Source organism: Mixophyes fleayi, chromosome 4, assembly GCF_038048845.1.
Source record: "Mixophyes fleayi isolate aMixFle1 chromosome 4, aMixFle1.hap1, whole genome shotgun sequence".
Classification (NCBI taxonomy): domain Eukaryota; kingdom Metazoa; phylum Chordata; class Amphibia; order Anura; family Limnodynastidae; genus Mixophyes; species Mixophyes fleayi.
Window position 1 is genome coordinate 211,131,577 of NC_134405.1, and position 26,770 is coordinate 211,158,346.

Genomic DNA, 26,770 nt, shown 5'->3' on the forward strand with positions numbered 1-26,770 from the left:
CATTGGTTCCCATGCGATGCACCACAGATGATTACAGCTGTGCACTTAGGACCACAAGCAGTCACAGATGGAAGGATTAGGTAAAATGTTACACACCTCTCCAAACTGCAGCGCTGAGACGATCATCAGGACCATGCCCCCGAAACAGAGATACAACCCATACCTGTGGGACAGGCAGGTATAGGTCTGTCTCTGCAGGAGTTTCAGCAGGGAGTTGAGCAGCATGGCAGGACGGGCAGCATCCCTCAGCCACCCTCACCAGTCCCTGCCACCCTGTCACGTGAAGCAAAGGCAAAGACACTACATCCCGGAACCAGTCACGAGCAGCAGAGCGCCGATCCCGCGCGTGCGCCTTAGCGCCAGAAAAACGATTCTTCCTCTCTCAGACTAAGGTAGTGGAGTCTGCTCGCCCCCATATTGATTCAACCCAGGACTTTTCTCCTCTACATTGACAGTCCTCATGTCATGCTTGTGTACTCCGAATTATGCCCGTCTCCCTTCAATTGATCACCCCTACAGTTTGACTCTATAAATTGATTAGATTCCGAATTGATTCTCAGTCGATTAATACGAATCACTTGATAACAGTGAACAGACACAGGGAGCCATGGGTCAGGGATGCAAAAGCAGGATAGTAAGTTAAAATTCAGGACGTTTGTGTGTTATGATTTTTTTAAATCAAATTAGGATACCCGTGTAACCTGAAGTTTGCAAGGGTCATAAAATCCTCCCATTACTTGTTTTTTGGGTCTCCAATATCCCACTTACTCTTTTATCAGTGCATCTGGACTAATGGCAAAATAACTATTTTCAGCTCAAAGAGTAAAACTCTGGGGCTGATTCAGTTATCCGCAAGGTTCTGTAGTAACCTTGTGGCTAAGTTACGAAACAATATTGTAAGGTGTCCAAATTCGGTCCTCAAGGGCTACCAACAGGTCATGTTTTCTGGATTTCTGTCTGTAGAGACAGGATAATTACTGACCCAGCGAAATAGATTAACTCACCTGTGCGTGATTAAAGAAATCCTGAAAGCATGAATGGTTGTACAGTTTGGACACCTCTTATGCCCTCCCTCACACGTTCATCAAAATCTCTTTTCCAGAGCCGTAACTTAGAATTCTAGCGCCTGGGGCGAGAAAGACAAACGCTGCCCCCCTAGCCCTCAAATTTAACCAAATTAACCTAAAATATTCCTAAATTGCGCCTCCCTTCAGCGTTGCGCCCTGGGCGGTCGCCCCTGTCGCACAGCCCTAGTTACGGCCCTGCTGTCTTCCCCACAATTACCTTTTTCCATCTGGTGCTGTATCTATTATCCTGCTGCCTGAACCCATGATGTGCTGGCAGTGGGGGAGAAAGGGACAGGGACACACAGCCAGAGAGCGAGGGGAGGGAAGGAGCAGAACAATCCTTGGGCACAAACTGTAAGGTGCTGGTCCTAGGGTAAAGGCCAGCACCAGGAAGCATATTGTGTCCAGGGGTGTCCCAGGCAGCTAAAAATGTTCTGAGCATGTGCCTGCTAACCTATCTGTATTTTCCCAGGACACACAGTTTGAAGATGTTCCTATTTTACAGGTAATAGCAAGGTCCACTGTGGAGCCTTTTGAATCAACTCATGCTAATCTTCCATTAAAATTGCAGCTAATGCCATCTAGCGGATCTGTGCATACATTACTCTTTTCATTTCTAACTAGTACCAACTCCTACTGATCACCAAATATTAATACATCAGAATTACCAAAACTACCGCTTTTGTTGTTTTTATGATTTTTTTAAACTTTTACAGTACTTCATTTTTTCAAAGGACACTGATTTTTTTATTTTACAATTCTGCCATACAATTTTTTATTCTCACAACCCACCTCCTGTTTCTGGAAAATAAAACATGTTATTACCTAATAGGGTTACCTTTAAATCTTTATATACTGTTTAGTAATAGAGCAAATTGTTCATTTATAGACATGATTTTCATTGCTTAACTTTTAATACTTATAATAGTTACCTTACTTTGGCGGAGTTTTAAAATCCTATATTTACAATTTAAATTTATAGGGATTTCGGATATTTATTATGCAGTGTTGCAGCAGTTTTTATCAGATCCTGCGTCACATCACATAATATTGGGAATTTTTCAAAGTTCTAAACTGCCTACTCTATAGGCTTTAAGCCCCCGCCCCCCTCTATTATCCTGGGGGAAATGTTAATTGTACATTAAACTGTTTGCTTTACATTTTCATATACCTCAGATATTATTGTTATAACCTTAAAGGATAAATCATTTATCATTTAGTGAAAGCGAATTATATCTTGCTTCAAGCAACAAACTTTCTGCTCTGCTTCTGCAAGCTGTTATACAAACCAATGACAAAACCCTGATCCTTTTACAACAACATTTTAAGGGCAATTTTCTAAATACCCATATTGCATAGTTCATCAATATTTAGTATGTTATTATACAAATTACATATCATTGTTGGAATAGAAATCTTGTCTTACACATATTAAAATCTGCAGCTTCTAACAGTGCCATTTCCTGCACCACCATTACTAACTAAAGCACCATTTCCTGTGCTACTAGAACACCATCTCCAACACTAAATTGGTGTAGAATTCATACTCGCCTGTCCTGAAGCAGAAGTAATTGCTACCCTGTGATGGGTGTTATTTCTCACCGTGGCGTAATATCGGTCCTATTAAGCCTCAAGGGGTAAATTTATCAGGAAGGGTTTGAAAAAGTGGAGATGTTGCCTATAGCAACCAATCTGATTCAAGTTACTATTTATTTTGTACATTCTCTACCCTGGTGATACTTTTGCCATTTGGTGCATTGTCCCACAGCAGTCGTAGCGGTTTTCTTGCCTCTCTGCCTTAAGGAAAACTTTCTGGGAATTGCCATTGTGACGTCCCGCACACGCAGTGAGAGCTGAAAGCAAAAAACCTGCAAATATATCGACAAAAGCAGGAGTGGAGCATTGTATATAACAGGAGATCCACACCCTGTGTACCAAACAGCCAAATATGGAGGAAAAATGTTCCCAAGGCTGTAGCCAGGGTAAGAACCTTTATTATATTATAGTGGCTAATGTTTTTAGCAACTTAGTGTGCAAGCTGATTTAATCTACAATATTGTCTCTAGGTCAGAAACCCAGACTGGAAGTGAGAAGCTTGTGGAGAAAGCTACAGAAAAAAACAGAAAATATTTGTGGTGGAATTTGTGACAGAAAAATGTATTGAATGTAATTCTGGGGTGTGGCCTAACTGCCATTTTGGAAGGACGTGCAGGCTTGGAGCTCTGTGTCCCGGGACCCTGAATATCACCTTTTGGGGCCTGTTATCTACCTATTTCTGTTCAGAGGGCTGCCTAAGTGCCGTGGGCACGGCTGAAACCTACAAGTGCCGCATTTGAGGCAGATCCGGTGGCTCCTTGCACAGGGAAGTGCTGCAGCCCGGCTTGTGTGTATGGTGTCACCCATCCTACCTTTCTGAGGATAGCTGCATGGTTCTTTGGCCTCCTGCCCTGCTCTTGGTGCCTCTCCGCCGGATGTGGGTCAGTGCTGGAGCTTGAACCGAGCGAGAAGACCGAAAATTAGCCACTTCCGGTCCGCGGCTGGGCACTTCCGGTCCACGGAAAACGGAGGCCAGATCCCCTGCCTAAAGTTGGAGACTCCTCGGGCACCACCAGTGTGGGAGAGGACCTCCTCAAACACCCATTGCAGGCGAAAACCGGAGGTCTTGGACACCTGTACATCCGGTTCGCCACAGGGACGCTGTCTGTGGGCTCACATCATTGAAGTCTCGGTGTCTTCCTCATTAAGGCCCTCGGCACCTCTCCACACCTTGCCTCACTCGCAGTGCCTAAAGTAAGTGAGATCAAAGTATATAACTCCATTGCCCCAACCTGGAGTGGCAATCTGATTGGCCCAATTAGATTGTAGTATTGTGGAATAATACTGCCCTCTTGTGGTGGCTAAAAATAAAAAAAAAAATACTACATCTACTGTTTATTGCTGTTGCAACTATTTTCATCTAGCTAATGTCTATTTGAAGGAGCAGCGTCAAATCACGGTCTCTTTACACGCTGACACCCATCTGCTGGCCCTTATCCGGTCGCTGAATATGTGATCTCCTCCAATCAGGCTGGACCGGGACTGACCCCTATAATACTGACCAATGTAAAAGTGTGTCCCTTTTTCGCCTCCTTTCCTCATCCCAGCCTTCCTCTGCCCCCTTCATCCTTCTCAACTGGCCGACGGCTCCCAGCTTTTCCGTCATGTCCAACAAACCAAAGAAAGTGACCTCCGGGTCCTCTGCTAACTTTTTTGGTTCAAAGAATAAACCGTCTTCCCCGCCTTCGACTCGTACAGAAGCGCCTGGCTCCCAGCCGCCTGCTGAAGTTGAGCTGGACCCACAGATCCTAGCCATAATGACCAGTCTACTAGAAGGAGTCAAGCAAACATTCCACCAAGAACTCTCCAAAGTTGTTAATGACTTTAAAACCGAACTAACCTCACTGGGCAACAGATCTGACGCGCTGGAATCAAAAACAGACGACCTCTGCCGCTCACAAACTACGATGGACAACGAACTTACCCGTCTTCGTGACGAAGTTGAGACTCTGAAGGAACAGCAGGAGAACTCTGAGAACCGATCTCGTCGTAACAATATCCGTATCCGAAATGTCGCTGAAGAAATCTCTCCGGCGGATCTTCAAGCTTTTCTTAAAGACCTTTTTCAACATATCCTTCCGGAGCTTTCTGACACTGACTGTTTGATGGATCGTGCTCATAGGGCTCTTCGGGCCCGTCCTGCCAATGTCCTGCCTCCTCGAGACATTATTGTGCGCCTGCACTATTTCCGCACAAGGGACCGAATTCTCTTTGCGACTAGAGATCAATCTGCTCTCTCTTTCCAGAACATGGACATCCAGCTGTTTCAGGATCTTGCTCCCTCCACAATTCAGAAACGGAGAAACTTGCAGCCTGTTACTAGGATTCTGCGACAACATAATTTCCGGTATCGCTGGTGCTTCCCGTTTCAACTTCAGGTGTTTGCAGCCAACTCATCTTATTATATTAAAACGGTGGACCAAGGACAGGAACTATTGGCGAAATTGGACATCCTTCCCGTTACGATTGCTTCGCAGACCGGCTCTCCGAAGGCCCAACGATCAGCGCCTCCACAACCAGATTGGACCCATTCCTCCCGCCGCAAAGTCCGAGATGCTACGCCACCATGACGTGTCTTTTATTGTTACTGATCATTTCCTTTGCTAATGTTTCATCCCCACAGGTGGACTTCCTATACGGGTTGGATCTCTGAGCTCCTTGTCTTCATCTATAGATATATAAGTTTTTCTATGTTGCCAGTTTGTTAGTATATTTATAGTGGTATTTGTTTGACATGGCGTTAAATTTGAAGTATCCTGTTGCTGCTATAATCTCTTGTGTTTTACTTTTGGTGAGGTGATCCCTGCTCCCTTTACTCCCCCTCCCTCCCTTATACTCTCCCCCCTACCCCCCTCCCCTAAAGTTGAAGAATCTTAAAGTTCTAATACTAATATGTTGTTAATGCACACTTTTTTACGGTTAGTTAATACTATTGCAGGGGAAAAGGAGAGAGGGAAGGAAGTTTTCTTTTTTCCCTTTTTTCTTTTTCTCTTCTTTTTGTTTGTCTTTTCTTAAGATTTTTTCATGGGTCTACGGTCCTGGTCTCATTCCACTTTATACACAGGACCACCCCCCCACGCACCCTTTGATATTGTTATTTGTATTTACTCTCACTATGTTTTTGAACCCCTTCTGGGTTCCTTTCACACAGGGTTTACGCCCAATTGGGCTCCTTCTTCCTCTTCTCTTTTCTTTCTTTTCTCTCTACTCTCCTTTTTCACCTTTTCCTTTGCCTTCTCTCTGTTCTCAAGGACGGTTTAATAACTTATTCCATTCTTCCCCATCACTAGTCAAGCTGCCGGGATTTATCACTTCTTCATTGCCATGGCCTTAAAAGTTTTTTCGATCAACGTCAACGGCCTCAACTCCCCTCGTAAACGTACGATGCTACTGGGAGCCTGTAGGAGAGAAAAAGCGGATATTGTCTTTCTACAGGAGACACACTTCACTGGAGTCCACTCTCAGCTGCAGGGTAAGCAGTTTTCTCAGACTTTCTTTGCCTCGGCGGACTGCAAGAAGCGGGGAGTGGCTATTTTGATCCACAGTAAGATTCCCTTCCTGCACTCCAACACTTATGCAGACCCGGAGGGTCGCTTCATACTAGTGGGGGGTACTCTTCGATCTATCCCTGTTACCCTGGTTTCGGTCTATGCCCCTAACCAGAAACAGAAGCCTTTTTTTTTACCAGACTCTTTAAATGCATTGAGCGGCTGGCGCGGGGTCATGTGATAGTGGGTGGCGATTTTAATGTGACTCTTGATCCTGTCCTGGACAGGTCTTCCCCTTCTTCTTCCCGGCGGGGCTCTTTCATTTCAGCAGAATCTACTTCACTTGCCACACTGCTCTCTCATCATCGCATGTATGACTCCTGGCGACTCTGTAATTCAGACGCTAGGGATTACACCCATTACTCTGCCCCCCACCAATTGTACTCCCGCATAGACATGATACATGTATCCCATGCACTCACTCCCTACGTGACTCAGGCGGGCATCACCCCACTCTCATGGACTGACCACTCAGGGGTGTTCATTATTCTAGACCTCCTCAAGACATCACCACCCCAGGGAAAGTGGCGCCTAGATGACACTCTCCTGCTCAATCAGACGACCCTCTTAGACCTCAATAACTCAATCGCCAATTATTTCCAAGATAACTCTGCTATAGATGTCCCCCCAGGCATTATTTGGGAAGCACACAAAGCCACTATACGTGGTCATTTGATTAGCCTGTCTGCGGCTTCTAGGAAAAAAGCTGCAGAAGAGATATCTTGTTTAGAGCGCAGATTGGCCTCTCTTCTTTCCCAACACCAGTCTCTTCATGACCCTGCTCTGCTCACCCAGATCACCTCGTTGAAAGGTCAACTTAACACTCTTCTCTCCCGTAGGGCTGCTATTACTATGCAGAAATTACAGCAACCGTACTACGATAAATCTGACAAAGCAGATTCTGTGTTAGCCAGAAAGCTTCGTAAGAAGATGGCTCTAGGTCACATCGATAAAATTTACAACTCACAAGCGAGCAGAGTTACGTATAACCCTAAGGAGATAGTCCAGACGTTTCAGGAATTTTATTCCTCCCTCTATAACTTAGCCCCACCACCCCCCCTTCTAAGAGCTCATACGGTGCCGTCTCTAGACGAATATCTAGCCGCCACCCCCCTCCCTAGGCTCACTTCACCTCACATAGAGTCCCTGAATGAAGACATTACCCTCACCGAGGTTTTGGTGGCTATTAAATCCCTGAAACCCTCTTCAGCTCCAGGCCCTGACGGTTTCACCCCACAATATTATAAGAATTTCGCTGCAGCTCTAGGCCCCCATCTGACATCTTTTTTTAACGAGATCTTGGATGGTGCCACGTTTGATGCAGCCACAACCAGAGCTAACATCATTGTCATTCCAAAGCCAGGGAAGGACCCAACTCTCTGCTCTAGCTATAGACCAATATCCCTCCTCAATGTGGACCTTAAAATTTATGAATGTAATTCTAGTGAACAGCAACAGCCTTCCCCTCATATGGTTCAAATGTAAAAGTGGATGAAGGTTGCATTAGTTGAAATTTTCATTCCAAAGGATGATTTACAGCAGCTGAGGTCTAAAGAGTCAAACTCAGTAATTAGTGTTGCCTCAGAAGATTATGACCAGCAGGTGGAATCAGGCATGTCTGTTAAGAGCCATTCACAAGGTGTTGGAAATTGTAGTACACTGGTGTGCTACATGAAAAAACAGTCAGTATTTGACTTATGTGCAAAATGGAATACTAATTGGCACCCCTTGCATTGTAACATGGTTTTGTCCAGGAGACCGAAATAAGAAGTTTCTTAAGTTAAGATCCTTAATGAATCAGGCCCCAGGTTATTTATTACCTGTTAAACTGGTTTCCTTTACTCCTCCAAGGCAGCATGCTGCCCGCACTAAGTTATTTTTCTGTTTGCTTGTTTCTAATATGAGACATTAAGATATTTTTCAGCTTTAGGAAAACCAGAAGACACAGGAAGGAGGGAGGTGTGGCCCTATATACCCTCCAGGTGTGTCTTCTTTCCTGTCCTGACTCATGTGCAAGGGGGGCATTAACCCTATAGTGTATGCTGCCATGGAGGAGTGAAGGAAACCAGTTTAACAGGTAAATAACCTGCCATATCTGTTCCTGACCCTCTACCGAATCAGGTTTATAGTAGAATGATAATTTTGCCACTTTATCCTAATATGAAAAATTACAATAAAACATCAAAATAGGTTTGCTGCAATTAATTGAAAAATGTGTTGCTTAAAGTAATAACATACCTAGCCTAGTCTGGCATACAGCAATAACAAACCAGTATAATTTTCCTGTATCCATGTGTAAAACCCCCATCATTGTGTGTGGTCCTGGGGCGCATGATCGGGTAGTGTACCTCTTTGCTTGCACTTTCCTCTGCCCTGGCTAGCTCTCAGGTGTAGGCATAAGTGACCACACAGTCCACCGTACAGGCCGGTTTTACAGCAACGTCTGTTAATACCGCTTTCATATTGCCGCCCCGCCAATATCCCGGGTTTTTCAAGCCGGGTTTTTGCCGGGGCTCGGAGCGTCCCAGCTCAGAAACACCATTCATACTGCACCTCGGACCCGGGAATTTCCCGGTTTGACCCCATTCATACTGCACAAGTCTGTGCCCTGGCAATTTGTGGGAGTCATCACCAGAGCAGTTTTCATTGGCTGAAAAATTTAAGGCAGGACACTTTTGGAATCACTAGTTCAGATGCTGGAAGGGTATGCTGGGACTTGTAGTTTCACAAAACCTGGAGTGTCACAGGTTAGCCAACACTGGCCTACATGATCATTTCCCTTCAGGTCAAAAGTCTTGTTGTGATACCCCACAGTGGATAAGAAATATGTAATTACTACAGTTAAGAAGAGCGTAAGCCTTAGTCTAGTAGATTGTTGAGTTCCAGAGATGCATTAATGTATCACATGGTCAAACACATTTGTTTTCTGTTTTGTTTTTTCTTCCATAAGAATAAACTGTTTCCTTTTACTTGCAATATCCATATCACATGTATCTAAGGTGAGCTGGGAACCTGTACATATGATTTCTCAAGATTTGGTTCACACCATCAGGGACACTTTCAGACATAAATAGAGTAGCATAAAGTACTTTCACAAAGTTATCTCAGCTGTGAATTAGGGCAGTGTTTAATGGTATTTGGGAAGATGTTCTTTACTGAAATTTAAAAATCATTTAAAATGTTTTTCTTCCTGCATCTTAGCAGGATTTACTATAAAAAATGTAGGCCATCATAAAGTAATGGTTTTTCGCACTCTAACAAGGGAGATTATTTACTAATAAAATGCACAGTAATTCATATTAGTCTGGTAATACCATAATAATAATCCCACCGATGACATCATCCTCCAGAGACAGGCAGATAGCCAATCAGCTTGTTTTCTGTGCAACCCGGGTTGAAAAACCCGTGTTACACCATTCATAGTGCAGGCAACACGGGTCCGACTCGGGAATTACCCCTCGATAAATCCTGGGTTGAAGACCCGGGATTTTTGACACGTGTTGTTTCGTAATTGATTGCACAGTAAGCTGGGCAAGACCATCTTTATATTGCAAAATATAGACTCTATTTACACTTCTCTTCCAGCACCATACTTCTGTTGTAAACAGTAAGACAAATATGTACAGCTCCTGCTTCCTCCAGTATATACAGTTCTTAAACAGGTACCGTGGATACTTGTGTATTGGACAGTCACATTTAACATGATACCTCAGCACACACACCTATCTCTCTCGGCAGTGTTTCACTCACCTATCTGCAGGGGTGACTGCAGACTGTTAGAAGAATTTAATTAAACAAATAATTAAGAATTGCTTATGGTTGAAAAATAGGTCTGGGTTTATATCTATCACAGAAAGCCTGTGTGGAAGCCTGCAGATCTCGTAATAGAGGACTGTTGTTTTCCATGACGGGTACAGCCTGCTTTAAAACATCACTGGAACACCACATAAACATATGATAAATGCAGATCTCATTAGACTGACAGACTTTAGGATATGTTTCAAAACAATTATTACATTGCCGCAAAAAAATTCCAAGTTGCCTGCTAGCACCAGAGAAGTTATTATTATTTACTATTATTCATACTTGCCTACCTTTGTCAAGTTGTACCCGGGAGAGGGGCGTGTCTAGAGGGCGAGAGGGGGTGGGGCACTGTGAATCGCGTCATTTTGCCCCCCCCTCCCCCGCATCAAATAAGCGGTTTTGCCAGCTCTCCCGGAGACCAACCCGAATTTCGTAAGTCTCGGGGACATTCCGGGAGAGCTGGCAAGTATGCTATTATAATTGTTTATTTATAAGGCTCCACAAAGGGTCTGCAGCGCCGTACATGACATATACAGAAAGCAATGATCCAGAACACATAACATGGTACATGAAGAACAAAATACAAAGACCAGATATACTAAATGAATGAAAAAATACAGGTAACATGGTAATGTAGATCAAATTATTTGTGGGACAGTAAGTGAGAGTGATGGTAGTAATCAGTGAGAAGCAGGCCTAAGCTAAAGAAATCAGGGCTAGGGATGCAGGCCAAGAGGTACAGAGAGTGATGGAATATATATTATGTATACATATATTATATGGAATAAACATTTAAAAAATAAATAAAAAAAAATGGCACAAGCAGTCTGTATTGATATGTATGTATGTTGTGCATATTTCGTTTTGCATTTTAAACGCAAAATATGCTCCTAAAGGCGCTTATTAGTGGTTTTAGCTAGCTGTATTGGAGTTAAACATGACCCTGGCCTTCCTTAACTTTTGTGAAAGATTTGAGAAAGGAGTGTTGTCAGTTTCACTCATCTGGGCAGAGGGAACGCCTACTATTCTCAAGTGAAAAAGCATAACGCCTACTTTACTCAAGTACTATCTCATCTCCGCCCAGTCCGCGCCTACTCTCCGCCCATTCCCACCCATTTGTTCTCAAGTGGTCAGCAGTCATCTCAAATCTATTTGCGTTCGAGTTTGAGATTGAGTTGCCTTTTGAGAGCTGTATCTGCCGTGCTTGAGTAGCGTATGTAGTGTTTTGCGCAGCTTAAGTGTTGTTTCACGCATGCGCAGAGCCATTTAGCAGATGTGTATGCGTTTGCGAACTTTGATGAATCGGGCCCTAGTTTATTAATAGTTTATATATAATGATTATATGTACACTTCGGTGTTATTTAAGGTTCAGGTTGCAGGAATTGTGTCATGTTTAGTATCATCATTTTAATCCCCTATTCATCAGCAGTTGTCCGGTTCATTCGCCGAAGAGATCGCACATTGCATACTCTAATTATTGATGTTAGGGAATAATTGATCAGAGTGATACCAACTGTAAAATGCTAATAGACTGAAACTGGAGTCTTGGCGGGAAAGTCAGAGCACAACCCCTGGAGAGATGACCCACACCTTTTGGATATTTTGGTTTGAACTGGCCAATGACCTGCAGCACACTGGACCTTCCTGATACCTGGACCAATAGAAGCAAGCCACACCATCTGCATTGTTTTCACTGTAACACTGAGTGTATATTATACAGCTCTAGCTGGTACCAAGTCAGTCTTCTCTGACCACAGTATTCTGGAGTGAAGTACTTTACGCTGGTACCAGTGGAGCGCAGCTTTGCGCAGCGAAGGGCGCGGCGGTATGTATGTATCTTTTTGGTATTGGCTGTACTGTATTATAATTATGTATTGAACTGCTAAATTTTGCATCTGCTAAAATAAATTATTTTGTGCTTTGGAAACACAACACAATCGCTTAGACAATGCTTATTTGAAAACGATTGAATTTTTTTAATATTGATTAATGCTGTACAAGGAAACAGGAACTGGCTAAGCATGGATATCCACAGACACATAGTAAGTAGGCAGTGATTATAGGTACAAACATAAACAGGCTCAGGAACATCAATGACCAGCAAAGGATACTAGGATAAGCGGGCATATGTAAGACACAGTCCGGTGTGAATGATTAACTAGTTGTGCTAGTTAACCCCTGATAGTGGGAAAGGCAGAACAGCAGCAACTCTGGAGAATCACAGGTACTGAGTGTAATATAAACACTAGAGACACAAGGCAGATCATAACAATATGTATAGAGAGCTTTTCTGGATAATGATTACTTGGATTTAAACAAATTAAATCCATTAAAACTATTAGCCAACATTTAGAACTGGAAAAATCAGGATATTCATCCTCAGAATGAAGTAACAAATTATATATGGTCCATTTCTTCAATGGAATGTATTTCTAGTCTGCTAGCAAATATGGTACCTATTGTCGATACCGTGTGGAACCCTTGGTTTAGTTGCAATAACTCACCCTTGTCAGGCTGTAAAAGAATAAGGTTCTGATGAATCCTTCCCTTATTCTTTCCCTGTTATTTAGTCTAAAAAATAATAAAAAAAATACAGTCTCACAAAGCTACACACCCTTATTTGGCTGTTTGAATTAATCTAAAGTCTTCTTAATTTGTTACTATTGGAACATAATTTTACTTGTTATGTGTTACATTATTGACTGTATTTGTATTCTATACTTTGTTCAATTTTGACATTCTATTTTTTATCTCACTGTCGTAATAAATTAATAAATATAAATTGAAAAAAGAAAATTCAATACATTTAAAAGGCCACTAGGTGGTAGAAAAAGGAAAGGATTTTTTGCAAAATTAGAAATATACAAGGCAGGAATGGTGTAAAAAACAATGGCATGAATAGAAAAAAATGGCCATTCATTTAAAAGACGTTACCTATAAATGTTATTTTTTTTTAAACACTATATAATACAAAACGCAAATAAAACAGTTTTCCCTGGCATTAAAACTGCTATGTTTTTAATAGATTTCATGTTTGATACGTATAAAATAATTGGTCATGTGTTTATATTATGATCATTTAGTCTATCATGGCTATAAAAGAGCTTATACACTAAGCTAAAAATTGTGATGTGCCCTGTGTGGCATGTTCCTCTCAACTTTTAGGGTCCATTTATGTCCTCATCTTTTGGGTGTAAAGGCCATCTATCTGTCTTACCGATGTCTTGCTGTTGTGTAAATGACTGAAGTACAACGTCTCAGTTGAGTGGTGATGGAGTCTGTAGAGGGCTGAGATCTAACAAGAAACATAAGTTGTTCTCATTCTCTTCTTGTTGGGAGAACAAAAGTTCACTGAAAGTAAGTTATCAGTTTTAGAGGAAAGGGAAATGAGGCCTAGTATTTCTCAATAAGTAAAAAAAGTTTGATCGTGCCACACAGCCCAGTCCCAACGTGGCTGCATATGAAAAGAACTACACCTCCTAGACTCCCAAAGAAAATTCCGTAAGGAGGGGGCATGGCAAAATGTGTTGAAAAGTTTTTTCCAGTAAGAGAGCGGTGACAGGTGTAATCTATGGGGCAGAACAGTGACAGAGTGTGTGTGAACACTGATCAGCTAGAAGATAGATTTATTGGAGAAGTGAGTGAATTACCTCCTGGTAAGAACTGAAGAGGCATGTACTGAGAGGGAGTCAGCATGTATATGAGTATATGGAAAAATACGAGTAAAGAATTTGAGTAAGGGCTTACAGGGTGGTAGTCGGTTTCACGATACTGACTACCCCGACAGTGACTACAACGACGTGGGAAATCCGAACACCCATACCCCGACATTAAACAAAAATCGACTTACCATTACACAGATGCAATCATTTCATGACCGGATTTGTTGTCGACTGTTGTAAATTACGTCAATTCAAAACGCGATTCCTCTTAAAGCACCAATGCACGGACCCAGCGCCGATGCATGGACCCAGCTGTCATTTATCTAATATAAGTATTATTTTGCAGAGATTAAGGTTAGGGTTATTGATTAGGGGTTAAGGTTGTGGTTAACCTTATCGTTACAAGCTGGGTCCGTGCATTGCCACTTCAATATCAGTCGCCTTTTTAATTGACGTCGTTTACAACAGTCGGGATGATATTTGGTTGTGAAATCAGTGCATTTGTGTAATGCTAAGTCGAAGTTTGTTCCATGTCGGGCTATGAGTGTTTGGATTTCCCACGTCGTTCAACTCACTGTTGGGTTAGTCTGTGTTGTTAAAGCGTTCTACACCCGGCTTACAAGACCTGGAGACATAGATTGCTGTGAGGCTACTAAGAGTAAGTGGAATCAGTTGAGGATGAACAGTAAATGTACTTATAGTAGAAAAGGCTGCCACATAGATTAGCATTTTCACTGGGAAGCTTATGCTGAAGGAGAGAGAGGTTGGCTAGTGACATTACAAATCCCAGTGAGCATCAAACCACAGAGTGTATTAACAATACTGTTCGACATTTTGCTTATCAGCAGCCTTCAGTGGAAAGCAGCCATTTTGTTCAGTCAATTGTGCTTGAATGTAAGGGAAAAAGAAAGCCTTTCCTGTTATATAAATAAACTTGTTGCATGAAACACTGCAGAGTTAACACTTCATTTTGTGAATTACTATTTCTCTTTCATCCATCTGGGGGACACTGCTTAACCATGGGGTTGAGTAGGGAAGGGAGGAGTGTGGCACCTATACGGGTGGGATGCTATTTGGTCCAGAGTTGGACTCCTGGATTTCACAGGCTTCAGGGGGTAGGAATACGTCCTTGCCTGTGAATACTCCTAGACCTAGGGTTCCTAGGTTTAGTTCTTTCAGGCAGCCCTTTCGCGGGGCCGGTCTGGCAGAGGCCAGACTGTCAGTTCAAGGGCCGTGGGAGGCAGGAGACAGTCCCGTAGAGGAAGGTCATATTTTGCCTCCGCAGCAGGAAGGTCCTCTTCCGCCAAGCTGCCGGATAGACCAGCAGCATGACTACCACCCTCCTCTGGTTACAGAGGGTGGGGTGGGAGGGCGGCTGCTTGGGTTCGCCCAGCAGTGGACAGAGTCCTCTGCGGACTGGTGGGATCAGGGAATCATGAGAAGCGGTTCCATGATAGAATTGATGGGGCCAGCTCCTCACAGGTTTTTTGTAACCAGTTTACCCCGCTGTCCTGAGAAAAGACAGGCAATGCTCGCTGCTGTCGATTTGCTTCTTTTAAAGAAGGTTATTATACAGGTTCCGGAGCACCAGAGAGGGAAGGGGTTTTATTCAAACCTCTTGGTAAAAAAAAACAGATGGTTCGTTCAGACCGATGCTGAACCTCAAGCAGCTAAATCTTCATCTGAGAATAGATTCCTTCCGGATGGAATCCCTGAGATCGGTCATAAATGGCCTGGAGGCAGGCCAACTCATGGCATCAATAGACATCAGGGATGCCTATCTCCACGTTCTGATCTGGGAGGGGCATCAGCCTCTTCTCAGGTTCACGATAGGCACAGCTCACTATCAGTTCAGAGCTCTTCCATTCGGGCTGGCCACAGCCCCAAGGGTGTTTTCAAAAATTATGGCAGTTATGGCGGCACTTCTTCACTCCATGGGGGTGCAGTTAGTGCCTTATCTGGACGATCTGTTAGTCAAGGCTTCAACAGCACAGTTGTTGGAACAACATCTTCGCCTTACGGTGAGGGTGCTGGAACAGCACGGCTGGCTCTTGAATGTAACAAAGTCAGAAATGATCCCTTGTCAGAGAATGATTTTCTTGGGACTAATAATGGACACTGCACGCAGCAGAGTGTTTCTTCCACAGGACAAGATGAGGTCCTTGATGGAGTGGACAAACAGGGTTATGTCACACAGGAGGCTGTCAGTACTCATATGCATGAAGCTGCTAGGAAAGATGGTGGCATCTTTTGAGACGCTGCCATACGGAAGGATCCACTCCAGATGTCTTCAGTGGGACATTCTGAGGAAATGGTCAGGATCCTTCCTTTGTTTGGAGTACCAGTGGATGAGGTTATCTCTAGAGACGAGAAGGTCCCTCAGAGGGTGGTTGTTGGAGGTCAACTTAACAGAAGGCAGGTACTTTGCCCTGTGGGCCTGGATCCTGGTATCCACAGACACCAGTCTGAGTGGTTGAGGGGCAGTGGTCCTCCACCTGAGGATACAGGGTCTGTGGTCAGAAAGATAGTTGGGTCTGTCCATAAATGTGCTGGAGCTCATGGCCATCTTGAAGGCACTACAGAGAGCTCAGAGTCTTCTGCAGGGAAGACCGGTTCGCATCCATTCCGACAATGCCACGGCAGTGTCATACATAAACAAGCAAGGAGGCACCAGGAGTGCAGGAGCGATGAAGGTCACGTTTCAAATTTTTGCCTGGGCAGAAAGAAACGTCCCGGCACTGTCAGCAGTATTCATCCCAGGGAGACAGAACGTACTATCTATCTAAGTCGGCACAGAGTTCTATCAGGGGAGTGGGCTTTGCATCCGGAGGTGTTCCAGTTGCTAGTAGACAAATGGGGACTCCCGGATTGAGACCTGATGGCATCAAGAGTCAACAGGAAAGTCTCAGAGTTCTGCGCAAGAACAAGAGATCCACTGGCAGTGGCAGTGGACGTCCTAACAATGCTTCGGGACTTCAGGTTAGGTTACCTGTTTCCCCCTATATCAATGATTCCCAGGGTCCTTCGGAGGGTCAGGCAGGGGGACCGACCAGTCATTCTAGTGGCTCCAGCCTGGCCATGAAGCGCATGGTTTCCGGAGATTCTTCTGGTGGCAGTAGGTCAAGGTGTTCGGTTGCCCCTTCGAAGAGATCTGCTGACCCAGGGACCGTTCTTGCATCAAAATCTGAACCGGCTGAATTTAATGGCATGGCTTTTGAATCCAGTCTGTGGAGAGCGAGAGGGTTCTCGGTGGGTGTAATAGGCACTCTCCTGAATGCCAGAAAACCAGTTTTGGCCAGGATCTATCACCGCATCTGGCATGTATATAGAAAGTGGTGTAAGAAGAAATCTTACAATTCAAAATCCTTTGGTCTGGCTAGATTTCTCGCCTTCTTACAGTGTGGTTTGGAGGCGGGTCTTAAGCTGGGAACCTTAAAGGTTCAAGTGTCAGCATTGTCAGTGTATTTTCACAGGCGCTGACGGAGATTCCGAATGTTAAGACTTTCTTGCAGGGAGTACTTCACATCCAGCCGCCCTACGTACATCCTACGGATCCTTGGGATCTTAATTTGGTCCTTAGCATGTTGCAAGAGCCTCCTTTTAAACCGCTACTCTCCGTAGAGTTGCGGTTCTTGACCTGGAAGACAGTCTTCCTGCTTGCTATTGCCTCAGCTAGGAGGGTCTCCGAGCTGGGAGCTCTTTCTTGCAAAAAACCTTATCTGGTCTTTCATGAGGACAGAGCAGTTTTAAGGACTATTCCGTCCTTTCTCCCTAAGGTGGTCTCGGGTTTCCATATCAATCAGGAAATAGTAGTTTCGGTGTTCAGAGAGGAGCCTCAGACTTCAGGAACGAAAGCAAATAAATGTTTGGACGTGGTTAGGGCATATATGTTAAGAGATCTGCAAAGATACGTAAGACAGATTCTCTATTTGTGTTATTTGACTTTTCTAGGCGAGGATGGCCAGCATCTAAGCAAACTATTGCCAGATGGCTTACCCTGACAATTAGGGAGGCTTATGTCCGTATTAATCTTCCTGTGCCGAAGCATATTGTTTCCCATTCTACCCGTTCGGTTGGGGCGTCTTGAGCGGCACGGAATGGGGCCTCAGCGGGCCAACTATGCAGAGCAGCCACCTGGTCCTCGGTCCATACCTTCAAGAGATTCTACCAATTTAATGTATTTGCGTCTGGGGACGCCTCATTTGGCAGTAGTGCGCTACGTGCAGGGAAATCAGAGCGGTCCCACCCTTCATAACCTAGAGGTGTAAGGAGCGTGCGGTGGCTCCATTTGGGTGTTAGTAATAGGTGGTAGCTGATTGACCTATGCTTTCTTTCGTCACCACTGATTTAGGTTAATTCAATAAGTATGTGACCTTTCTCAGCCAAGCAACTCTCCTGTGTTGTTTCCTGTGTTGCTATTTATTTTATATGTATCGTGAATGGTTGTCAATGGGCATAATGTAAAGGGGACTTTGGATCAACCGCTAGGCTGCTTATGCACTTTCAATCGTAATATATAACAAAATGTATTATATAGATATTTGCCTTTTTTGTTTTAAATCTTTTTTTATTTGTAATTTATTATTTCATCATCATCATCATCACCATTTATTTATATAGTGTCCCTGATTCCACAGCGCTATACAGAGAACTCATTCACATCAGTCCCTGCCCCATTGGAGCTTACAGTCTAAATTCCCTAATATACACACAAACACAGAGACCGAGAGAGAGACTAGGGTCAATTTTGCTAGCAGCCAATTAACCTACCAATATGTTTTTGGAGTGTGGGAGGAAACCAGAGCACCTGGAGGAAACCCACACAAACACAGGGCGAACATACAAACTCCTCACAGATAAGGCCATGGTCGGAAATTGAACTTATGACCCCAGTGCTGTGAGGCAGAAGTGCTAACCACTAAGCCAAGACTCGGGATATGGGTATTAATCCTGGGTAATGCCACCTCTGTGGAATCCACAGACTCTTGCACAACACAAATATATTTAGGCACATACATCCACTAGAGTTGCGATAGAATGTGCCTGTCTAGTCACCCTTCCCTGTTTGTCCCCAACCCTCTTTTCCCTCCATGGCAAATATCTCTATGGCCTTTGATTGGAAGACTGCGGGGATCACACACTTCCACCACACATTTCCACCACAAACTCTTGCAGAAATACAAGAAAAATTTCACGTATCCAGTAAAAAAATTACTAAATTTTCAAATACAACATTTTGTCCAATCCTCACTTAAAGTCGTCCTGTCACGGCTCTCCCAGTTTGAAAGCACAGACACATACAACTCCATCTGCAGAGATGCCTTTTTGCTTCTTTTACCACTCAGTGCTCTAACCACAATAATCAGTACCTGACACCCATGGATTGGAATGGGATGCGGACCTAGGGGATGTTTCTTGGAAAAGAAACATGTGTGACAGAGTCACTGGAAGGAGGCTAAATGAAAGAAGTATGTGTCCCAGGTTTCCAGCATTGTGTACGTTAAAAAACACCAGAGAGAATGTGTAGATGTGTGGGTAAAGCTTCCCACAGGGTATTTCCCTGCACTAACAAAACATGGTAAGGATCCCTGGTGTTATGTATGGAGAAAGAGAAGGGTGGGCTACATACATAAGGCCCAGTCCAGGTCTTCTGGCCTGCCAGTCTCTAAACGGACTGATCAAGAAATGCACCTGTGAGGTCCCTGTGAAAAGGCAGCTAGAATATGCAATGATTGTCTCAGAGGAGGAGGAGGTGAGTTGCCTCCTGAGAGACTCTGCTGTGGTGAGCAACAATATATGTTGAGTGTGTGTTTGGACACAAGGTCCAACACCTGAGAGAGGGTGTCACTAAAATGTATTAGCTAGTAGCCAGATGGCTAGGATTTTGTTTGTTTTGTTTTGTTAGCAAGCTGGTGAATAAACTAGCTGTGGCTTTTAACATGAAACCTCTGGTCTTTTGTGGTTTACTGCTGCTGTTCGTTGCCATCTTCCCCAAGGAGATGGTATCTACTCCCCTGATGGTGTCACATATGATGGAGAATTGGCTTGCAAAGATCTAGCAGCAGTCTTGGAGATACTTGCAGAAACCGGCTCTTTGTGTGTGATTGGAAAGTTTAAAAGAGACAGACACCGTGGAGCAATACGTGCATGTCTTGTCATGTGGATAAAAGCAGCTAAAAATTGTAATGTTTGTGCACAGCAACAGTGGGAAACAGAACCACGTGGATGTGAGTAATAAATCCTACTGTGAAATACTGTTTAAACAGATTTGCTGCATATATGATGATTTGAGAGGAGTTAAATGCTGTCAGTGAAAACTGGCTATTTGTGTTGGAAAAATTAAAGTGTATGCAAAGACCAGTAAGAGACATATTAAAGGCAAAGAAATCAAGTGTTTTCATGGACTGAGTCTGGTAATTGCTCTAAAGCAGGTGTGTTCAAGACTAAGCAGAAAACACAAATATATGTTGCTGAAGTCTAGGAAATGTGTATTTCTGCAAAGCACAAGTTGGGTGTGGCCTGGTTCTGTGCATAAGCAAAGAGCAAGAGACTTTAAAGAAGAAAAGTTTGAGAACTTATTGTCAGTATAAAGTGGATGTTTCTGTGTTGAAACAACAGAAGCATGCAAATGTGTTTGCAAAACTACTGAGCAGTAGTTTAAAGAGAGAGAGAAAAAAAACTTTTTGCCCTGCAAAGGAAAAGTTTGAGACATATGCTGGGTGTTGTAGTGCCACACATCTTAAGTCAAGTGAGGTGCTCCTTCTATAAAGAAAGTGCTTTGTCCACATAAAGATAAAATTGGCTGTGTCTGAAGCTACAATGGGCAAGAAAAAGCAGAAGCCTACTGGGTCAAACCAGAAAGAGTGCATATAGGGTGTCAAAGTGTCGATATGGAGAGAGACAAAGATCAGATCTTGGAGCACGTTTGTGTAGCGGTAGGTTATGACCCTTATCATTGTTCTAGGTTAAAAGAGGAGGATGTTTCTGATAAAGACTTACTACAAGCTGTTACGGCCCAGCAGACAGCCGTTAGGCAACCACTGTTACAAGACACTGCAGCTATATCTGATAACGGGCAGGAAGCACACTTGTTTGGACTCTGGGAAAAGGCTGTGATGCAGTGCCCTGAAAAGGAGAACATGCTTAAAGACTTTCTACAAGCTGCTATGGTCCAGCAATCCGCCCTAAGTCAACAACGGTTACAGGATGCCATGGTTCTGGAGGAGACCCAGAGGCAACAGCAGGTAGCACTCGGACAACAACAGTTAGACTTGGAGTATTCCTTGACGCAACTACAGGACTCCCGGAGGGAACAGCAACAAGACCTTGAAACCCGCCGTAAAAATGAGGTCTATTAAAGCGAAAGAAAAGTCTCTGAAACAAGAAAAAGAAATTGCTAAAACAAGGTTTGAAACCACGCAAGTAAAATGTTTAAAATACCAGCAGCATATGGAGCAAAAGGGGAGAGAAATAAATGAGCTACAAGATAATCTGAAAACAGAGCGGGGGAAAGCTCTGGTAACTGCAAAGACAGTAGCCCAGCATAAAGAAAAAGTGGACTGTGAAATGACGCAACTTCAAGCTAAGATACAGAAGTTTAAAGCAAATATGTTACTGTTGCAAGAATCTAACTCCAAACTCGGTAAAAAAAAAAAGAGAAACATTGCTGGCGGAAAAGGAGTTGCTTGAGGAAGGTGTAAAAAGTGGGAGGGCCCAAATACAGCAGCTCAATGAAGAGAATGGAAAGTTGAAAACTGATATTGCAAGGGTAAATGCAGTCCAGAATACAAATCAAGGTCAATGTCAAAGTGCAAAAGAAGAAGCAGTAAAATTGAGGAATGAAAAGGAAAATCTGCAGAAAGAATTTGATGCCAAAGTCACAGATGTACAAGAGAAAATTAAGATCATATCACAGGTTGAAAATGTTGGAAAGCAATATAAGACTCAATATGAAGAATTAAAGTCTCAGCATGATAAGCTGGTTGCCGAAACCCTCCTAGCTCAGACAGCACAATGGAAGAGCGAGCTTCTCAAACAGAAGTACAAGAGTTAAGAGAGTCCCATGTCCAGACTGAAATAGAGATATCTGCACTGGCAGACCAAAAGAGTCAATAAGTGGAAAAGGAAATGAAGATAAAGGTCAACGGGCGCAAACCCCAAAAATTCTAGCAGAGTTGTCCACAGTTCAAAAAGAACTACAGTACGCTACTAAATCTATTCAAAACAATGTCAGCAGAATACAAACTGTTAAGGATAACTGGGAGAGGTGTGCCTACAGCTTTGAGACACCTTCCACTTGGGTTTCAAGAAAAGAAAAGCAGTCAAGTGACGAATCCGTTTGAGACGTTGTCAAGTTTTGGACATTAGGACTCATGAGTATTATACCGTGAATATGATCATTTGATTTTATTTTGTTCTATTTTGTGTCATTTTGTATGAAACATCAACACATGTTACCTTTGCATTTAGGCATTGTTTGATATTGAATATTCTCTTTTTTTCTACTCGTCCCTATTGCGCCTCATCCCATTTTCTGTTTTATTGTTATTTGTGGGAATCTAGTAGGTATTTCCCAGGGTATTGAGGCTGCATTCCCTTTCCCTTCCCCGAACCTTAAGGAGCGCAGGAGGAACTACATATTTCCAAGTGATCTAGTATTATCCTAGATTTTACCTGAGCCTCAAGCTACAAGAACTCAGGAAATTAATAATATGCTTCAAAAGGTACCGCAGACTGCGATCACTACAGACTTGCCTCTGCAACAGATAAAGGAGTTGCAAAGTCAACCATGTCAGGAAGCTGAGTTCCTGTCCTCGTCTATGGCTCCTTTGAAAGTGGTACAGACCAAGTATGTAGCAACAAAATAAATGAAGAATACACCCCGCCAGCCTCTAGTTTGGAAACGGCGATCTCCAGTGGATTCTGGTAAGACTGTTCCAGGGGAAAAGGATGCTGGGCGGTGAAATGAACTGAAATGTACAGAGACTGTAGGCTCAGAACCTGGAGATTGGCCAGTTATGCCAAGAAGATTCTGGCCTCATAAGAGATATGACAGAAATGTGATTACCTGTTTTAGATGTGGTGGCTTAGGCCATATTGCTGCTAACTGTTCACGTACCTTTGAATCTATGCAAAGTAATAATGTTTATGTACCTCATAGAAGGTCTTTGTATGCCCAGATAGCCTGTAACGCAGACAAAAAGGCTGACAAACTGATGTGTGGTCACCGTAGAGGGTATAAAGGTAAAGGCTCTGCTAGATTCTGGCAGTACGATTTCCCTTGTGAAAGCAGAGTTAGTGAGCCCCTTAAAATGTCAAAAGAAAAATGTTGGGGTAACCTGCATACACGGGAATACACGCCATTCTGTTACCACAGAAGTAAACATAAAAACACAGTATGGTTTTGGGGTAGTCACTGTGGGACTAGTTCCTGGTTTGAAATTTGACACAATATTGGGGAGAGACTTTTCTCACTTCTGGAAGCTAGTTGGTTGCAAAAATAAATAGACCAGCCCCGTGTGATAATATTACTGATACAGTGGTAGCAGGAGTGTTCCCCAAGTCAAATGTGTTCCCTCTATCCAATGTGGTTGGTGAGTCAGGAAATGACAAGGGCAGCAGTAGAGTACAGGATTTTGTACCTCCTATTGAATGGGGAAATATGGTTGAATCTGTTGACTGTGTGCCGGGGTTAAAGTAAGGAAAAATGTTTTTGCCTTAAAGCAGTTAAAACATCCCACCCTGGTAAGGGCCAGAGAAATTGTGAGAATTATTAATGGGAAGCCCGTAGAACCTGCTAATAGATTGTAATACCTCCACCTGGCACTAACCCAGAGCTTATTGTGTCAGTTATTTAAAAAGACATTTTGGAGCGGTGGGTAGTTCCTAAGCTATATAGAAGAGAAGTGTTGGACTGGGCACATGGTTCCACAACTGCCAAGCTTCAGGGAGTAGGAAAAACCTTAGATACAATTTTACAGAAGTTTTTCTGGCCAGGGGTTAGAAAAGATGTCTTTGATTGGTGGTCACCCTTCCCTGAGTGTTAATGCCATGTTTCCAGGCCTCTGTGTAAGTCTGCTGAAAACTACCCCAGTTTTCCCACTAACTGTTGTTCCTTTGGATTGGAAAGGATCTGTAACCAATACCCTCACACTCAGTTTGCAGCATAAAGCTAAAACATTTTTGGGAAAAATTAGAGTAGCATTTAGGGTTACAAGTGTTACACCAGTAGGTTGAAACAAAGGGGGATATGTGACAGAGTCATTGGAAGGAGGCTAAATGAAAGAGGTATGTGTCCCAGGCTTCCAGACCTGGGGAGGAGGTGAGTTGCCTCCTGAGACACTCTGCTGTGGTAAGCAACAATATATTTTGAGTGTGTGTTTGGAAACAAGATCCCACACCTGAAAGAGGGTGTCACTAAAATGTATTAGCTAGTAGCCAGATGGCTAGGATTTTGTTTTTGTTTTGTTTGCAAGCTGGTGAATAAACTAGCTGTGGCTTTTAACCTGAAACCTCTGGTCTTTTGTGGTTTACTGCTGCTGTTCGTTGCCATCTCAACCTGGAGATGGTACCTGTTCCCATGATGGTGTCACACATGGGACAGGATTCACACCAGAATGTGCTCAGTTAGTGTAGACATTAAAGAGAATTCATACAAAGTTCTCACCAAATGGTATTTAGTCCCTAAACAACCACATAAAATGTACCCAGGCATTTCTAAATTGTGCTGGAGAGAATGTGGCCAAATAGGTAGCTTAGAAGATGACTGGTGATCCTGTCCCAGTATCACTAGTTATTGGAGTAAAATAAATTCTCTTATAGAGAATGTTATGAGCTCTGAGGCTTTCACTTATTATCCTGTTTTTCTGCACCCCCATCCCGGCCATTGAAAAGTCACTGGACAAACTAATACATATATCATCTGCTGTGAAATACACTACAATTATAGTAACGGTTACAAAATATGGTACACTTACCACAGTACCTCAGTTCCAGGCAGCTCCTGAGCTATGTTTCATTACAGTGAAACCCACCCCCGACTCTTCTCTACTTATCTCTATATCTCTCATACTAAAATTTTTATATATATATATATATATATATATATATATATATATATATATATATATATATATATTATATAATGTTAACCCGTGCATGATACTCATGCATTCTAGTCAAATCAAGCTACTTAAGGTGTTAAAAAGGTTTTTGTCATGCATTTGGGGCTAGGCCAGGCCTCCTTAGGGGAAGAGCGTTACTTCCCGACGTAAGCGCCCTTTTTTAACGTGGTTTTGTCCACATGTCACCACCTCATCATTCTTCTCCATCACCTCATCCTTCATCTTCATCGCCACATCCTTAATCTCCATCGTCTTACTGTTCTAAAACCTTTCGATACACAACGTTTCTGCTAAACACCTTATCGCTGTGCTCAATCAGTCTTCCTTGAAGGGCAGTATTCATAACCTGCAGTTTCACATCACTGCTTCTCCGTACTCGTGAAAATGCGACATACAATTGTCTATGACCAAACACAGGCTCTGGTAAATAAATACCCACACCGTCAAGAGTTTGAGCCCTCAACTGGTAAATTTAGCCTTTACTACCCCTCCCACAGGGGGAAGGGGGGATGATGGAAGTTAACTGACTTCACTATTATAATTTTTTTGTGAAATGTCAGTATACCAAATTTCAGGTCAATTGGATGAGCCCTTTCTGAGAAAATAGTTTTTCCCACACACACACACACTAACACACGCCACTAGGCTTATATATATTCGATATATATAAATATATAGATATATATACACATATATACACATATATACACACACGTTCACATAATATATATATATATATATATATATATTATGTGATCGTGTGTGTATGTATATGTGTGTATATATATATATATATATATATATATATATATATATATATATATATATATATATATATATATGAGATAATTGTTGTCAACACTTATCCTTAACACTGTATATCTATGTGTATCCAGCATAATGAAAACAGGGGGTATTGGTTCATATTTTCATCAAAACATTTAAGCTTGCATCCCAGCGTCAAGACAGGTTCTACACTGACCTATATGCTTTAAATGCCATTAAAATGCAGGTAAAATCAGAAGCACTCACCTTCCAGGTTTAGGGGCTTACATCTAGCAAGGACTGGCTTGTGCGCCAAACCCAAATGAGCTTTAAATAGGCTTGATAAACAACTGCTAAGACAGCATAAGGCAATATTTTGAGACAAAACCAGGCACAAAATAAGCCCACGCTAGGGTAACACTGCATATCTATGTGTATCTGGTATAGTGTGTGTGTATGTATTTATTTTATTATGTCTATATATGTGATTGTTGAGACACTTTATATATTTTACATATAAAGTATTGCTGTGAACATATTTTTTTTTATTTAATGTACTGCGTATATAAATGTAAATAAAATAAAGAGATGTTAAAAAACAATAAATAAAATACAGATAATGATGATAACCATAATTACACTAGTTATCATGTGAACTTTAAGCACAAGTGGTAATACCAGTTGGCATAAATTTGACAGTATAAATATTAACTGTACCAAGACCTGTAAGAATAGACTGTTTGAATGTGAACGTAAACCTTTAATATATTGTGTAATGTATCTTAAAAAGATCGTTTACAACAATATCATTAACCAATTGCAATTCTAAATATTTTTAGATGGGGCCCTGGATCTTGGAAATGGCAGGTTGATGGCAGTCTTCCCCCTGGTACGCATACTAGAACATTGTGCAGTAGGTGGCATTGATGTTGTTGGCTGCTCTCGTCTCTGGATGATGCTACAGGTAAGTGGGCCACAAGTAGATGGTGCATTTGGCCACAGGCCAAATCAAGATTGCCAGAGAGTTCTCTTACTGCCCCACTAAGACAATTGATTGCAGTTCTTATGTACACAAAGCTGGTATCAATATGTCCAAAAGTAGTACACATGCGCAGCTGTGTCTGATGGATGTAATGCAAATATTTCCTCACTTTAATGAGCTGTTTTATGATTCACCTCATTAAATCCTAGTTGAATGAAAGCAA

The 26,770-nt window shown here is 42.6% G+C and overlaps 3 protein-coding genes across 5 annotated transcripts in view; 1 reads left to right on the forward strand and 2 right to left on the reverse strand.

Moving 5' to 3' along the window:
* Window positions 1–302, reverse strand: part of GNPTAB (N-acetylglucosamine-1-phosphate transferase subunits alpha and beta) — a 69,054-nt gene extending 68,752 nt beyond the window's left edge. The window contains exon 1 of the mRNA XM_075209267.1: window positions 97–302. Within this exon, the coding sequence (XP_075065368.1) occupies window positions 97–225 (129 nt within the window). The 5' untranslated portion in view covers window positions 226–302. The remainder of the gene's footprint in view (window positions 1–96) is intronic.
* SYCP3 (synaptonemal complex protein 3) overlaps window positions 1–26,770 on the reverse strand; it is a 746,653-nt gene that overhangs the window by 157,871 nt on the left and 562,012 nt on the right. The window lies entirely within an intron of this gene.
* The window catches only part of DRAM1 (DNA damage regulated autophagy modulator 1), a 70,223-nt gene continuing 43,851 nt past the window's right edge, over window positions 399–26,770 (forward strand). For 2 of the 3 annotated variants that reach the window (XM_075209270.1, XM_075209272.1), the window contains exons 1-2: window positions 399–634; window positions 26,405–26,529. The gene's annotated coding sequence lies outside the window, so the exon portion shown is untranslated. Of the gene's footprint in view, window positions 635–26,172; window positions 26,530–26,770 lie in introns of those variants that run through there. The other variant, XM_075209271.1, reaches the window with a different exon arrangement.